Here is a 14,369-nt window from a genome sequence, read left to right as displayed (position 1 = left end):
AATCACGTGATCGACTCATGGATAAAGTATCCCGTTATAAAATGTATTTAAGTGTTCCCTCCGTGTTCATATCTTTCTCTTCACCCTCCTGGTCTACACAGCTTTGGCAGCTTGTTGAGATCGCATAGAGTCAACACCGTCTATTTCCTTGAACGTGAGTATAAAAATAAATATAGCTTATAGTATAGTTTATAGCTTATAGATAGTCGAATTTGACGTCACTCAGGTCTTTGTTATTGTTTTTTGCCATCCGCGTTTATGAGTAATTCTCACTAAACTGTATTATTAACCTGACTATAGATAGTTCGAAGATGACGTCAATCAGGTCTTTGTTATTGTTTTTTGCCATCCGCGTTTATGAGTAATGCTCACTGAACTGTATAGATAGTTCGAAGATGACGTCACTCAGGCCTTTGTTATTGTTTTTGCCATCCGCGTTTCTGAGTTGTTCTCACTAAACTGTATTAACCAGACTATAAGAGTTCATGGTTACACAGAGTTTGTGTGTTGGTCCGTTATACTTCCGGATGGCAATGTTGTGAGCTCCTTAGCCAAGCGCATACTATCTATATCATCATTCTTCTCAAAATGGCCTCATGTCGGAGGGAACGAAATTTTTAATAGAGCATTTATATAGCGCAATATCCACTAAACGTGCCCAAAGCGCTTTACAAAGGATCCCTGGCCAACAGCAACACTTAACATGTAGGACTGGACATGACGCCTGTTAGGCGATATTACAATTTTTTTCCGGACAGAGACAACGCTGTTAACGGCTAGGTACTCAGTTTACACATGAGTACGGCGAGAGAAAGTGAGTAAAGAGCCTTTTCCAAGGGCTCGACTAAGCGCCGAGCGAGGCTTGAACCCAGGATCTTCCGGTCCGAAAGCGAGACCTCATAGCCGCACAACTTAACGTCACTCAGCTGTTTGTTATTGCTTTTAGAGTAGAGAGCCCATCTTGGTGATTAGTTCTCACTAAATTAATTATTATAATTTCAGACAAAAATGTTCAAGGTTACACACAGTTTTTTTTGCTGGCGGATGTTGTGAGTAATTTACCTAAACGCATTGCATCAATACACATATAATTATGTGACCAGTCTGCTCTAAATGGTGTTTAAGCTGTATTTTCCTTATCTATTTCATTACGACTTTTGTGCGGCTATGTAGTCTTGATCTTGTGGTATGACACTCGCTTTCCGATTGGATGGTCCTGGGTTTGAGCCTCGCCCTGAGCTAGCGGCGCTTAGCCGACTCGCTGTAAAAGACTCTTTACTTTACCCACATTCTCTCAACGTACTCAGGTGTAAAATGAGTACTTGACCGTTAATAGAGTTGTTTTTTGTGGGGAAAATGGTAATATTATTATTATCGTCAGTGGCAATCTCAGGTCTCGACGATGTGCGGATGTGAAAAGTGAAAGGCATTGTGCGGCTAGGTGGTCTTGTGGTATGACACTCGCTTTCGGATAGGAAGCTCCTGGGTTCGAACCTCGTTTGGCGCATAGTTGATTCCTTGGAAAAGGCTCTTTACTGACATTCTCTCATCATACTCAGATGTAAAATGAGTACCTGGCCGTCAACAGCGTTGTCTCTGTCCGAAAAAGAAATTGTAATAATATCGCCTAACAGGCGTCATGTCTCGTTCTACATGTTAAGTGCTGCTGTTGGTTAGGGACCCCTTGTAAAGCGCTTTGAGCACGTTTAGTGGATATTGCGCTATATAAAAGCTCAAGTTTTTTATTTACACACATAACCGCACTAGACTCAGGTGTGATTGAGTACTTGAATATGAGGCAGTGACGAATATTGTTATCAACATAAGGGCCTGCTTTTCTGAATTAAAAATTCACCCCAAATACCGGAGCATACTCAATGTCTCAATTGTTTCTGTGTTGTAGTTGTAGCCAAGGACAACTATATAGTAATCCTTGGTTGTAGCCTATGTTTGTGTTGAGAATATTGGCTATTAAGCTTAGCTCACTCAACCCTAAGACCGACTATATCCGGAGTTTACCCAAGGAATTTACCCAATGGAAACCGTACGGTGCTCTTATTGGCTAACCAACCAGCGGCCTCGATGAGAAAAATATCCGCCATTGAGTCGTTGGCTGGGAATCGCGTTACTATAGTAAACAAGCGCTGATCGGCCGTTCATGAAAACAAGTTGCTGCTCGCTCGTTTAACTCAAAATTATTCAAAACGATCTCTCTAAAATGATATAAATGTGACTTCTTAAGGTTTTCTTCAAGGTCAAAACCACACAACATTCTATTAATGCTTACGTCCGAGGCAAAAAGGAATATTGACAGGTCGACCGAGAGTTGAACTCGTGAGACGACAAACATCAATGCGAAGTGTAGCGAGAGTCAAGCTATTGTTTGTCTTGTCCTGGATAAATAGTATAGCCTCGTGTGTGAGTGGTTGCGTGTCATAGTCATGTTTTTAAATTGTTTCTGTTGTTTATGTGTGTAGTGATGACTCTCTCACACTCAATTTCAATGCCGAAAGAGGAATTCCCGCACACAAGAAAGGGGAATTGGGGTGGTATTTGGCATACATATTGTATAGTATCTAGTTCTAAATAGATAACTGATTAGAATTAAATTATGATATATAAACACAATGCCAAATACAATTCCGAAGTTTCCTTATTTCAAATGAAGTAAAGCTCCAAAACCTAATGGTAGTGATTGTAGTACTGGTGTTAGTGAGGTGATGTGGTGTTGGTGGTGGTTGTAGTTGAAGTAGTAATAGTGATGATGGTGTGGTGGTGGTGATGATTGTAGTTGTAGTAGTAGTGGTAGTGATGATGATGTGGTGGTAGTTGTAGTTGTAGTAGTAGTGGTAATGGCAATGATATGGTGGTGGTGGTGGTTGTAGTAGTAGTGGTCGTGATGATGATGTGGTGGTGGTGTTGTAGTAGTAGTGGTAATGATGCGGCTATGTGGTCTAGTAGTATGACACTCGCTTTCGGATCGGAAGGTCCTGGGTTCGAGCCTCGCGCTCGGCGCATTGTTGAGTCCTTGGAAAAGGTTCTTTACTCACATTCTCTCACCGTACTCAGGTGTAAAATGAGTACCTGGCCGTTAACAGAGTTGTCTTTGTCCTAAAAATTGTAATATCGCCTAACAGGCGTCATGTCCCGTCCTACATGTTAAATGTTGACCAGGGACCCCTTGTAAAGCGCTTTGAGCACATTTAGTAGATATTGCACTATATAAAGCTCAATTTAAAAAGAAAAAATATTTCAATGATGATGATATGGTGGTGGTGGTTGCAGTAGGAGTAGTGGTAGTGATGATAATGTGGTGGTGGTTGTAGTTGTAGTAGTAGTTATAGTGATGATGATGTGGTGGTGGTTGTAGTAGTAGTGGTAGTGATGATGATGTGGTTGTGGTGGTTGTAGTAGTAGTGGTAATGGTAATGATATGGTGATAGTGGTGGTTGTAGTAGTAGTGGTAATGGTAATGATATGGTGGTGGTTGTAGTAGTATAGTAGTGGTCGTGATGACGATGTGGTTGTGGTGGTTGGAGTAGTAGTGGCAGTGATGATTATGTGCTGGTGGTGGTGCAGTAGTGGTAGTGATAATGATGTGGTGCTGGTGGTTGTGGTAGTAGTGGTAGTGATGCTATTGTGGTGGTGGTTGTAGTAGTTGAGGTAGTGATGATGTGGTGGTGGTTGTAGTAGTAGTGGTGGTGGTGGTTGTGGTAGTAGTGGTAATGATGATGATATGGTGGTGGTGGTTGCAGTAGTAGTGGTAGTGATGACGATGTGGTTGTGGTGATTGTAGTAGTAGTGGTAGTGATGATGATGTGCTGGTGGTGGTGTAGTAGTAGTGGTAGTGATAATGATGTGGGGCTGGTGGTTGTAGTAGTAGTGTTAGTGATGATATTGTGGTGGTGGTTGTAGTAGTAGATGATGTGGTGGTTGGAAAACACATTACAGGTTATTATAATACATGATTACACACATTCTCTAACTTCATTTTTTGACAGCTTCATTGTGCCATAAATATACGCAACAGTTCTGAAACATTTTATTGTGGATTTTGATATTGTTTGTTGTTTTTCTTGTGTCGTTATGTTGACATAGAGACCGAATGAATGGTAATGACTACATTCTCAGCCAACAATAAAATGGCGCTGAATGCTTTAATTGGTGGACACTTTTTTAGGCTTCGTACGTATTCTCATTCGTTTAATTCTATGAGTTGAATAAAACTATCTATGTACATCTTCTTCGTCCAGTGTCATCTCATGGGTTGAGGTCGACTTGAAATGACACGCCAATCTTCCCTGTTGACAGCTTGCTGACTGCATTCGGCTGCCGACAATCCTGTCCATGTTCTCACATCATCTATCCAAGTTCTTGCTGGCCTGCCTCTTCCTCTTTTCCCCTCAACTCTACCCTCAAGAATGTCCTTGTTGACAGTCTGATGGCGTCTTAGGTGTCCAAAATACTTAAGTTTTCTTGTTTTTATTACTTTCATTAGGGTCGGTCTGATATCAAGGATGTCACAGACTTCTTGATTTGTTTTCTTTTCTTTCCAACTGATTTTTCCAAGGCGACGGAAAGTCCACATTTCAAAGGCCTCAATTCTTTTCTCTATTTGTTTGTTCAAGGTCCATGTTTCTGAGCCGTAGAGAAGTGTTGAGTGGACATAACATTTGAGTATTCTTATTCTCGTTTTCATCTGCGTTTGTTGCGAAGTTAAAATGTTATTCAGTTGACTGAACCTCGACTTAGCTATAGCAATCCTGTTTTTCACTTCCAGCTCATTCTTTCCGTTGTTGGTCATTGTCTGTCCAAGATATTTAAAAGAATCTACTTGTTCGATGTTTTGATTATTAATTTGGATTTTTGCGCTTTTTTCAGGCTTCTTTGACATGACCATTACCTTCGTCTTTTGAACATTCATCTCTAGACCCTTTGCTGTACTGTTCAGGTTTACTTGATTTGCAAGGATCTGTAGATTTGTCTCGTTCGATGCCAACAATACTGTATCATCTGCATATCTCAGATTATTTATCCTCCTACCTCCAATAACAATACCTGGAATGTGCTCGGTTTTACGGAAGATAAACTCTGTGTACAGGTTAAATAGATATGGAGAGAGGATACACCCTTGACGAACTCCTCTTTTAATTGGCGTGAAAGGTGACAGATCGCCCTGAATCCTGATGGCTGCTTTTGATGCCAATATAGATTGGTGATTAGCCGTATATTTTTGCCATCAATGCCTGCCTTTTCCAGACATGTCATTAATTCTCCATGCTGTACCCTGTCAAATGCTTTTGCGTTATCGATAAAGCATGCATAGATTTCTTTTTGATGATCAAGGTATTTTTGTGTGATATTATTTAAACAGAAAATTGCTTCTCTTGTCCCATTATTTTTTCTAAAGCCAAACTGTACATCGCCAACTTCATTATCGATGGTAGACCTGATTCTTTCTAGGATGATCTTCAATAATAATTTAGTTACATGGGGCATCAGACTTATTGTGCGGAAATCACTGCAAGTTGTCGCCTTTGGTTTTTTCGGTAGGGTGATGTAAACCGATTTGGCAATTTCATCTGGAATATAGCCTGTATTGTAAATACTATTAAAGAGATCTGTTAGTTTCACAATTGAGAATTCTTTCAAAATTTTTAGCATTTCTGTTACAATGCCATCTTCACCCTCAGCCTTGCCATCTTTCATATTTTTTCAATGCATTTTCTATCTCACATGCGAGTATTGGAGGACCTTCAGTGTTGCTTGGCAAAGGTATTTGGTGCCTGTCATCATCAAATAACTCGCCAATGTATTGACACCATCTTTCCTTTATATCCTCCTTCTCAAATAATATTTTACCATTCTTGTCTTTAATACAGTTATTGTTGTTAGTGGTGCGTTTTTTGCCCGAAATTTGTCTTATTTCTATCTATGTACATACATTTCTTTAAATTGAGCGAGCTGTACGCGCCGCGACTCAGCGAGTGGCGTAGACTGGGCTATCTCCCGTCTCCCGCCACCCAGGACTAACACACACGTCTCCGTCTGCCATTTCGCTCGTGTCTTCACACCCACCTCTCGTGTCTACCCGCACTTCTTTTGCCGCTCGCTCTATTTCTTTATATATATATGCGTTGATTGGTCAGTCTGCGATGATTCTTCTTCTTCTAGGTTCCATGCCTGGTCCAGGCTTCGGATACTGCATGAATTATCTCTCTCCATTCCTGCGATGATTAATTAAGTTTAAAAGAGATGCGTTGCACAAGATGACGCCGTGTGTAAAGCCCTTGGCCAATACTCTTCAACAGTCGTAACTTCACTTCCTTCCTAATGACGCATGTTAGTAACACTGTCTCTAAACTATCGGAACAATGGCGGACGTATGAAATATTTCCCCGGCAAGCATGAAAGCGAATCCAGAGGAAAAAAACACATAAATTTGATCATGTTTTGACTTTTACACATTCTGATCACAAGACATGAAAAGTTCGAGCCAGCACGAATAATAAAAAGAAATGATTTTCTTTGTTTAGAACCAAGATGGCCGCCGTTGACAGGCGGCGTGACATCAGACTACTGAATCCAATTAGTAATTAGAGAGAAGAGGCTTGTGTGCACGCGGTGGTGTGTACATTTTAATCCAGATCAGCTCTATTATTACTATTGTGCCATTCTTCATGCATTGCAATTGTTGCTGCTCATCGTTCGTATCGTAGTCCTTCCTGCCTAAATCCAACCCCCCCCCCCCCCCCCCAAAAAAAAAAATAAAATAAAACCCAACAAAAAAAACACACACACACAACCCCCCCCCCCCCCAAAAAAAAAAAAAAAAAAAAAACAAAAACAAACAAACAAAACCCAACAAAACAACAAAACAAAACAAAAAAAAACAACAAAACACCCCCCCCCCCCAAATAAACAAACAAAAAAAGAAAACAAACAAAAACAAACAAACAACAAAACAAACACTAAACCAAAGATAGTCCATTTCAATTTCAAGGCTCATGGGTCACGTCAGTTTTATTGACATTCAAGGGAGGTAATCATGTTTTTGGGACATTTTCCCCTGCTATCCTATAGCGGGAACTTGCCTACAGCGGGATTTTTCTCTACTGTATGTGATGCTTGTCTTGCGTGTTGCCTCAGAGTAGAGCGAAACGAACTCTCACTCTCACTCTACTCTTTCACTGGATATAATATAGGCTACCTCTCTCACTTCGCCAAGTGCCTTTTGTGTGCTGTCTCGCGTGTGTTGTAGTCTTGTGTACAGTGTATTAAGTGTGTTGTCTCAACCACAGACTACAACTACAACTAGCGGCGGGCATTCGGAACATGTTCATGTTCCTGGTACGATTGTGTTCCTGGTGGCGTTGTTCCTGGTACGGAACCTGTTCCTGGTGCGATTGTTCCGGTCGAAGAGAGTTTCGTATCAGTCATGTCCTAAGTAGTACGGCGCATAGATGACACGGGTACGACGTGGTACCAACCACAGACAGACGAGAGGTTGCGTACTCGTGTTTATGGTACCAACCACAGACAGACGAAAGGTTCAGACTGGAGGGAGGGACGTAGGCTGGTTTGCGCGCTCTCTCTCTCTCTCTCTCTCTCTCTCTCTCTCTCTCTCTCTCTCTCTACACACACACATATACACACACAATACACACACACGCACACACATACACACACAGTAACAGTAACATGACCAGGAACTTGTTCCTGGTGGAGGTTCCTGGTACTAGTTCCTGGTTGAGCTATGTTCCTGGTGTTACTGTTCTCGATAACCAAAACCCGTGCGGCACTAACTACAATGGCGACAGGAGGAAAACGCGTTGTGCTTTCTTTGAAGAGAAAAATAGAACTGATTGGTGCAATTGAGAACGGAAAAAAAAAACAAAAGAATGCTGCATCTGAGTTTGGAGTGTCGGCAAACACCGTATCGGAAATAATGAAATTGAAAGAGCGCTACAAGGGAGAGTTCTACAGTGGAGAAGTTGGCACCGAGCAGAAAAGGGCCCGTCGCGCCATTCATGACGATGTTTAGGCTGCATTATTGCAGTGGTTTTGTTTGATGAGAGGAAACAATGTTCCAGTGACTGGCCCCCTCATGAAAGTGAAAGCGACATCCATTGCAGCTGATCTTGGGAAACATGACTGGGAGTGTAACGATGGCTGGTTGTCGAGGTTCAAGAAAAGAAACAACATCGTCTTCAAGAATGTGTGTGGGGAGAGCCAGTCCGTTGGAAATCGGATGTTTTGGTGAAAACACTTGAAAAATATCGCCCTTGCGATATTTTCAACGCCGACGAAACGGACTTGTTTTGGCGTCTCTTACCGGATAAGACCATGGACTTCAAGGGACAAGCTTGCCACGGGACAAAGACGGCTAAGGACCGCATGACAATGCTCTGTTGTGCTAACATGGATGGCAGTTGTAAATGGCCTCTTTTTGTCATCGGAAAATTTAAAACACCCCGTTGTTTTAAAGGGATACGAAAGCTTACTGTTCGGTATGACTCCAACTCCAAAGCATGGATGACAGGACACATTTTTACAGAATGGCTAGAGGAGTTTGACAGAAAAATGCTTTTTGAGCAACGGAAAGTACTCCTAGTGGTGGATAACTGTGCAGCTCACCCAAGAGGAATAAACTTGAGAGCCACTGAACTGCTTTTCCTGCCACCAAACGCCACTTCCAAGGCTCAACCTTGTGACATGGGTATTATCAACAACCTTAAATGTCACTATAGAGCAGCACTCCTGAAGCGCCTGATTAACCACATTGATGCTGGGAATCCATTTGAGACATTCAAGCCATCTCTTTTGGATGCTGTGCAGTTGATGAAGCAAAGTTGGGACAAAGTGGAACCAGCAACCATCTACAACTGCTTCAAGAAAGCTGGTTTTGTTGATTCAAACGCTCCAATCGATAACACAGACGAAGTTGACACCAGCGATTCAACAAATATCAGAGGTAGCCTGCTTGAGGAGCTTTTTGATGAGTATGGCATCACCACATCCATCACCAACAGCACCGAAGTGCATAGAGTTGAAGATGAGATCCAGACATCACCGGATCCATCGGAAATAAGTGCTGCCACTAGCACAGAAAAAGAAGAGGACCTGGATAGCCATGTGTCAGGAGAGAGCGAGGATGATCTGGGGGAGGAAAAGCCCATAGTCACAGAAAATGAAATGCTGGAGGCATTTGGCGAATTGGAAACATATTTTCTCCAAAAGGGCATACCAGATGACAGTTTGGCAACTGTTCGCCAAACCCTCAGTAAACAGAAGGAAAAAAGAAAGAAACAAGCCAGTACGTGTGTATTGTCAGATTCTTTAAGGCCAAATAGAAAGATATGTGTGTTTGTCCCCTTGTCTTGTTCGTGTGCAGTGTTAATAATGATGTCTCAAATGTGGCACCATCCTGGCATGGGGTTTCACATACAGATATCGTTCCGTTTATTTGCATAAATTAATAAAAAATGTAATAAAGAATTTTTTTATTAAATACAAAAAAAAGCACATAAAAAAAACAACAAAAAAAACAAAACAAAACAAAACAAAACACAAAAAAAACCTAATATATTATATTTGTCTACAGTGGTCACGGTGAATTTTTGTCAAGATAAGGGCAGTAACTCAATATATTAACTCTACAACGAAGTTGAATAGTCGGAATTATTTCCCTTGAATTCTCTTCCAACGGCTGTAGCGAACATCGGATGTAGCGATCTTTTTTCTGGTCCCCCGACGACATCGCTACAAGCGTAGTCGACTGTATTAAGAACATAACAATGTGGAGTCCGCGATGGCCGAAGCCTTTCGAACACCGGGTTGGATCTCCATTAGTCACATATCGGGGGAGCAGCTCAGGCTCGACACCCGGGATGGTCTCGTGACGGTCAACCGGGATTTACACCCTTGCCCTCGATATGCCTCAAGCTCCCCCACAAGCCAGTTTGCATGAAAAAGGTTCTAATTTTTTATTTTTTTTGGCGATCTGCGACTCACTGGTTGAGTGCCAACTTTTCCAGAGTGAAAAGTGTATTTAATTCTATGATCCTAAAAGTGGTTTGTTTGTTTTTTAGAAAAGAAAAAAAAAAAGAAATGAAGAAAAATAAAGAAAGAAGAGAAAAAAGTATCTAGTCTGCATGATCGAAAACAAAATTTATATAAAAGCTAACACCAAACCCATAGCAAAATGATCTTCGTCTTTTAAACACTCATTCGAAGCAATCTCTAGTGATTACAGTACAGTATTGCCCGGTTTATGGTGACACCACCAAGATAAGCCATCACTTTAAATTTGTATAGTCAAAGGCCCAGAAATTGCAATACCAAGGGCTATTCCGATACGAAACACCCCAAAGAAAGAGACCCCAACCTTGTACTTGTTTAGATGCTAGTGTTGGTATGTATAGGTTTTTGTATCATCATGCTCTACTGGTCGTGGTGATAATCTGTCATCTGCATTTTTTGCCAAATTGGGACCAAAAATTTGCCAAAATTTGCCCCAAAAATCCTCAAAATTTGCCAAGAAATTTGCCAAAAAGACCAAAATTTGCCCAAAAATTTGCAGAGAAGAACTAAGCGTTTCAGTAAAAATTAACAAACGATACAGAAAAAAGATATAAAAGACAATTTATTACATTTGAGGAGGCTACATTATGAATAGCGTTGTTACAAAGATTTTAAAGGATCATTATCCGTAGAGAGTAGCTTCCCTTGGTTTGGGCCCAGGCAAAGCTGCAACTGCAACATTTCTCAAGTTTCGCACTTTTTTTCCGTTATTTTGTTTTCGCTTCTTTTTTTTCTCAAAATTTGCCAAGCGATTTGCCAATTTTGGGAAATTTGCCAAAATTTGCGGATCGCCCTGATATTTGCGGCAGCAAAAAATGCAGATTACAGGATAATGATGTGGTGGTAGTGGTTGTGGCAGTGTCAATGCTTGATGGTGGTTGTAGTTGTAGTTGTAGCATTGGTGTCTACTACTACTACTACTACAACTACAACTACTACTTTTGGCTTAAATATGGGAAATACATACCAACCTATGTCATATACAAGTTTAATAATGTCTTAGTGCATTAAATTTTTTTTTTACAGCGTTCTTACAGCTCCCCATTAAATAATGATAATTTAAAATTTAGACTCATGAAAAATATTAAAGAAAAAAATATAAATTTAAACAGTCAAAATGAAGTATTTTCAGTTGTATTATAAAGTTTATGTTTATGTTTATTGGCAATACATTCCTTGATTGAAGGCTTCTTGTCAAAGATGTTGGTTCTATTTTATTTTCACTTGACAAGTTGTATGTTAGAAGTTTAAATAAGATCTGAGACCATTTGAAGTATAAAATAAGCTTATATATATATATGCATAATTCAATGCAAAGCTTCAAAATTGGTGTGAAAGATTTTAGTGGAAACCAGCGTTTAATAATCAACTGAAAAGATAAATATAGTACAAAATGTGACTCAACTGTGTAAACAGATCAAATGTATGAAAGAAAAGTGACACATGTGTTCAACAGTCTTCACAGGACTAGTACAGTGGTATAAAAAGTTAACGTTCCGGTGGTGCTATAATGATAAAGCCGATAGAAGAGTCAAAATTATTATTACATTTACTAAAAACCCCGGAATTTCCGGCATATGCCAGCGAACTTTCACTTTCACCCATTCTTTAGGGTTGTTTGTTCAAGTTCAAGGTGTTAGTGTTAGTAGACAGGGAATTATATACGAAGGGAGATTGTTAATATGATGAATCATACTTGTTTGCATTGCTGTTGACATGGCTTTCAATCGTGTAAGTAAATATCATGCATTGTTAACTTATTATGATTATGTGTTTGAATGGGTGATCTATTGTGTGTGTGTGTGTGTGTGTGTGTGTGTGTGTGTGTGTATGTGTGTTAGTGCGTGCTTTGCATGTCACGGTTCAACATACAGGTCATATACAGGTCTGACATCCGAACATCCTTATGGGCCTCGTTTAACATTGTTGTAAAGGACAATATTTTGTGTCATTTTTTTTTTACGTTTGAGATTTCCATTACAACAATGAGCCCATAAGGAATTGGGTTATTAGACCTGCAGATAAGTACACGTTGGCCTAAATCCATGTTAATGTCTTTAAAAACCTTCATTGTTTCAGAAGTTATCACTAGTATGGATTCAACAATTTATTTTGCTGGCAGTATTCGTGCAGGACCCGATGATTCCGACACCCGTCACTATAGGAAAATCGTTAAGGAACTCAAATCTAAATATGGAGAAGTTTTGAATGAATTCATGTGGGACATCAACTTCACAGAAGACAGTGAAGGTAGTAAGTAGGCGACTCACACCATAGCCATCGTTAACTTATACATATATAGCCTGACACTACAACGTTAGCCATCGTTAACTTATACATATATAGCCTGACACTAGAACGTTAGCCATCGTTAACTTATACATATATAGCCTGACACTAGAACGTTAGCCATCGTTAACTTATACATATATAGCCTGACACTAGAACGTTAGCCATCGTTAACTTATACATATATAGCCTGACACTAGAACGTTAGCCATCGTTAACTTATACATACAGTAGAATTACTTTAAACCGAAATTTTGGGGACCTTCTAAACCATTTCGGTTTAAAGACATTTTGGTTTAAAGCAAGTTCCCGTTTTTCGATGTTTTTCAAGGGTAGTAACTATTTAAGAAATTTGCTCATTTAATCGTATGATCATGGGTTTCCCCTTAAATGTAGTAGTTGAATAAATGCCGTCTTCGTAACCATTTTAAAAATTATTATTTTTCAATTTTATTATTATAATTTATTTTTTTTTTTGGTGTTTTTAAAAAATATTTTTGGGGGTTTTCGTTTTCAATTCAAAATTGTTGAAAGAGTTAAGTTTGGGATGCCGCGTATTTTACATATCTCCGTCTTGATCAACCTTTTTTTTCATCGACTTCACATAGTATTATGATTTTAAACTCCAATGTTTAAGCATAGTGCTTTCTTTTAGTAAAATGTAAAGCTAAAATAAGATCGAAAGTTCTTGTGCGATAAATGATAATGAATGATGCGCAGCGACTCAGAGGTGAAGTGAAATGGAAATGAAAAGGCGTGTCAATGCTAAGTTGTCTACTACACACCCCTCTTTTGTTGAAAAGCCATTAGGTTCAAATGCCTAATTACATTACATAGAACCCCCCCCCCTTTCACACACACATTTAATCAAAGTGGAAATGAAATGGCATGTCAATGGTAAGTTGTCTACCACCCCCCTCCTTATTGTCATGTTGAAAATCCAGTCAGTTCCAAAGTATCAACACACGAGCGAGAACATCTCGCTTGCGTGATTCTACACCCCAACTCCCCCTCTTTCCTCATTTTTCACCTGCCAGTCACCCGTTGTCTTCCTTTTCCAGTCTTCGATAGTGGTGCGGGCCAAACCCAAGGCCAGTGATTTAAGTGTTTGCCTACCCCCCCCCCCCCCCCCCCCCACCCATCACCCTCATCATATACTTACGCTCTTTGTTTTAATATCGCCGGGCATTATTACGTGTGGCCACCTTCCCGAATTTTCGGAGAAAAATAGAAAGAGAAAAAGGGAAGGTACTCTCAAGTTGTTTCGGTTTAAAGAAAGTCCTTCTTAGAAGTATTTCGGTTCATCGTAAGAATTAGTACAAAGATAATGAAGAAACTAGTACAATTTATTAAATTCTTTTCGGTTTAAGGTATTTTTCGGTTTAGCTTCTTTCGGTTTAAAGTAATTTTACCGTATATAGCCTGACACTAGAACGTTAGCCATCGTTAACTTATACATATATAGCCTGACACTAGAACGTTAGCCATCGTTAACTTATACATATATAGCCTGACACTAGAACGTTAGCCATCGTTAACTTATACATATATAGCCTGACACTAGAACGTTAGCCATCGTTAACTTATACATATATAGCCTGACACTACAACGTTAGCCATCGTTAACTTATACATATATAGCCTGACACTAGAACGTTAGCCATCGTTAACTTATACATATATAGCCTGACACTAGAACGTTAGCCATCGTTAACTTATACATATATAGCCTGACACTAGAACGTTAGCCATCGTTAACTTATACATATATAGCCTGACACTAGAACGTTAGCCATCGTTAACTTATACATATATAGCCTGACACTACAACGTTAGCCATCGTTAACTTATACATATATAGCCTGACACTAGAACGTTAGCCATCGTTAACTTATACATATATAGCCTGACACTAGAACGTTAGCCATCGTTAACTTATACATATATAGCCTGACACTAGAACGTTAGCCATCGTTAACTTATACATATATAGCCTG

The 14,369-nt window shown here is 39.8% G+C and overlaps 1 protein-coding gene across 3 annotated transcripts in view; it reads left to right on the top strand.

Moving 5' to 3' along the window:
* The window catches only part of LOC144957331 (5-hydroxymethyl-dUMP N-hydrolase-like), a 22,927-nt gene continuing 8,558 nt past the window's right edge, over window positions 1-14,369 (top strand). The window contains exons 1-3 of one of the 3 annotated variants that reach the window (XM_078888482.1): window positions 63-154; window positions 1,003-1,049; window positions 12,163-12,336. In XM_078888482.1, coding sequence (XP_078744608.1) covers window positions 12,177-12,336 — 160 coding nt within the window. In that variant the 5' untranslated portion in view covers window positions 63-154; window positions 1,003-1,049; window positions 12,163-12,176. Of the gene's footprint in view, window positions 155-1,002; window positions 1,050-12,162; window positions 12,337-14,369 lie in introns of all 3 variants that reach the window. The other 2 variants (XM_078888483.1, XM_078888481.1) reach the window with 2 other exon arrangements.

Source organism: Berghia stephanieae, chromosome 11 (genome assembly GCF_034508935.2).
Source record: "Berghia stephanieae isolate SIO BIC M18660-M18661 chromosome 11, UCSD_Bste_1.3, whole genome shotgun sequence".
NCBI lineage: Eukaryota > Metazoa > Mollusca > Gastropoda > Nudibranchia > Aeolidiidae > Berghia > Berghia stephanieae.
Note: the sequence above shows the minus strand (reverse complement) of the source record. Positions and strands in the feature narration are given on the sequence as shown.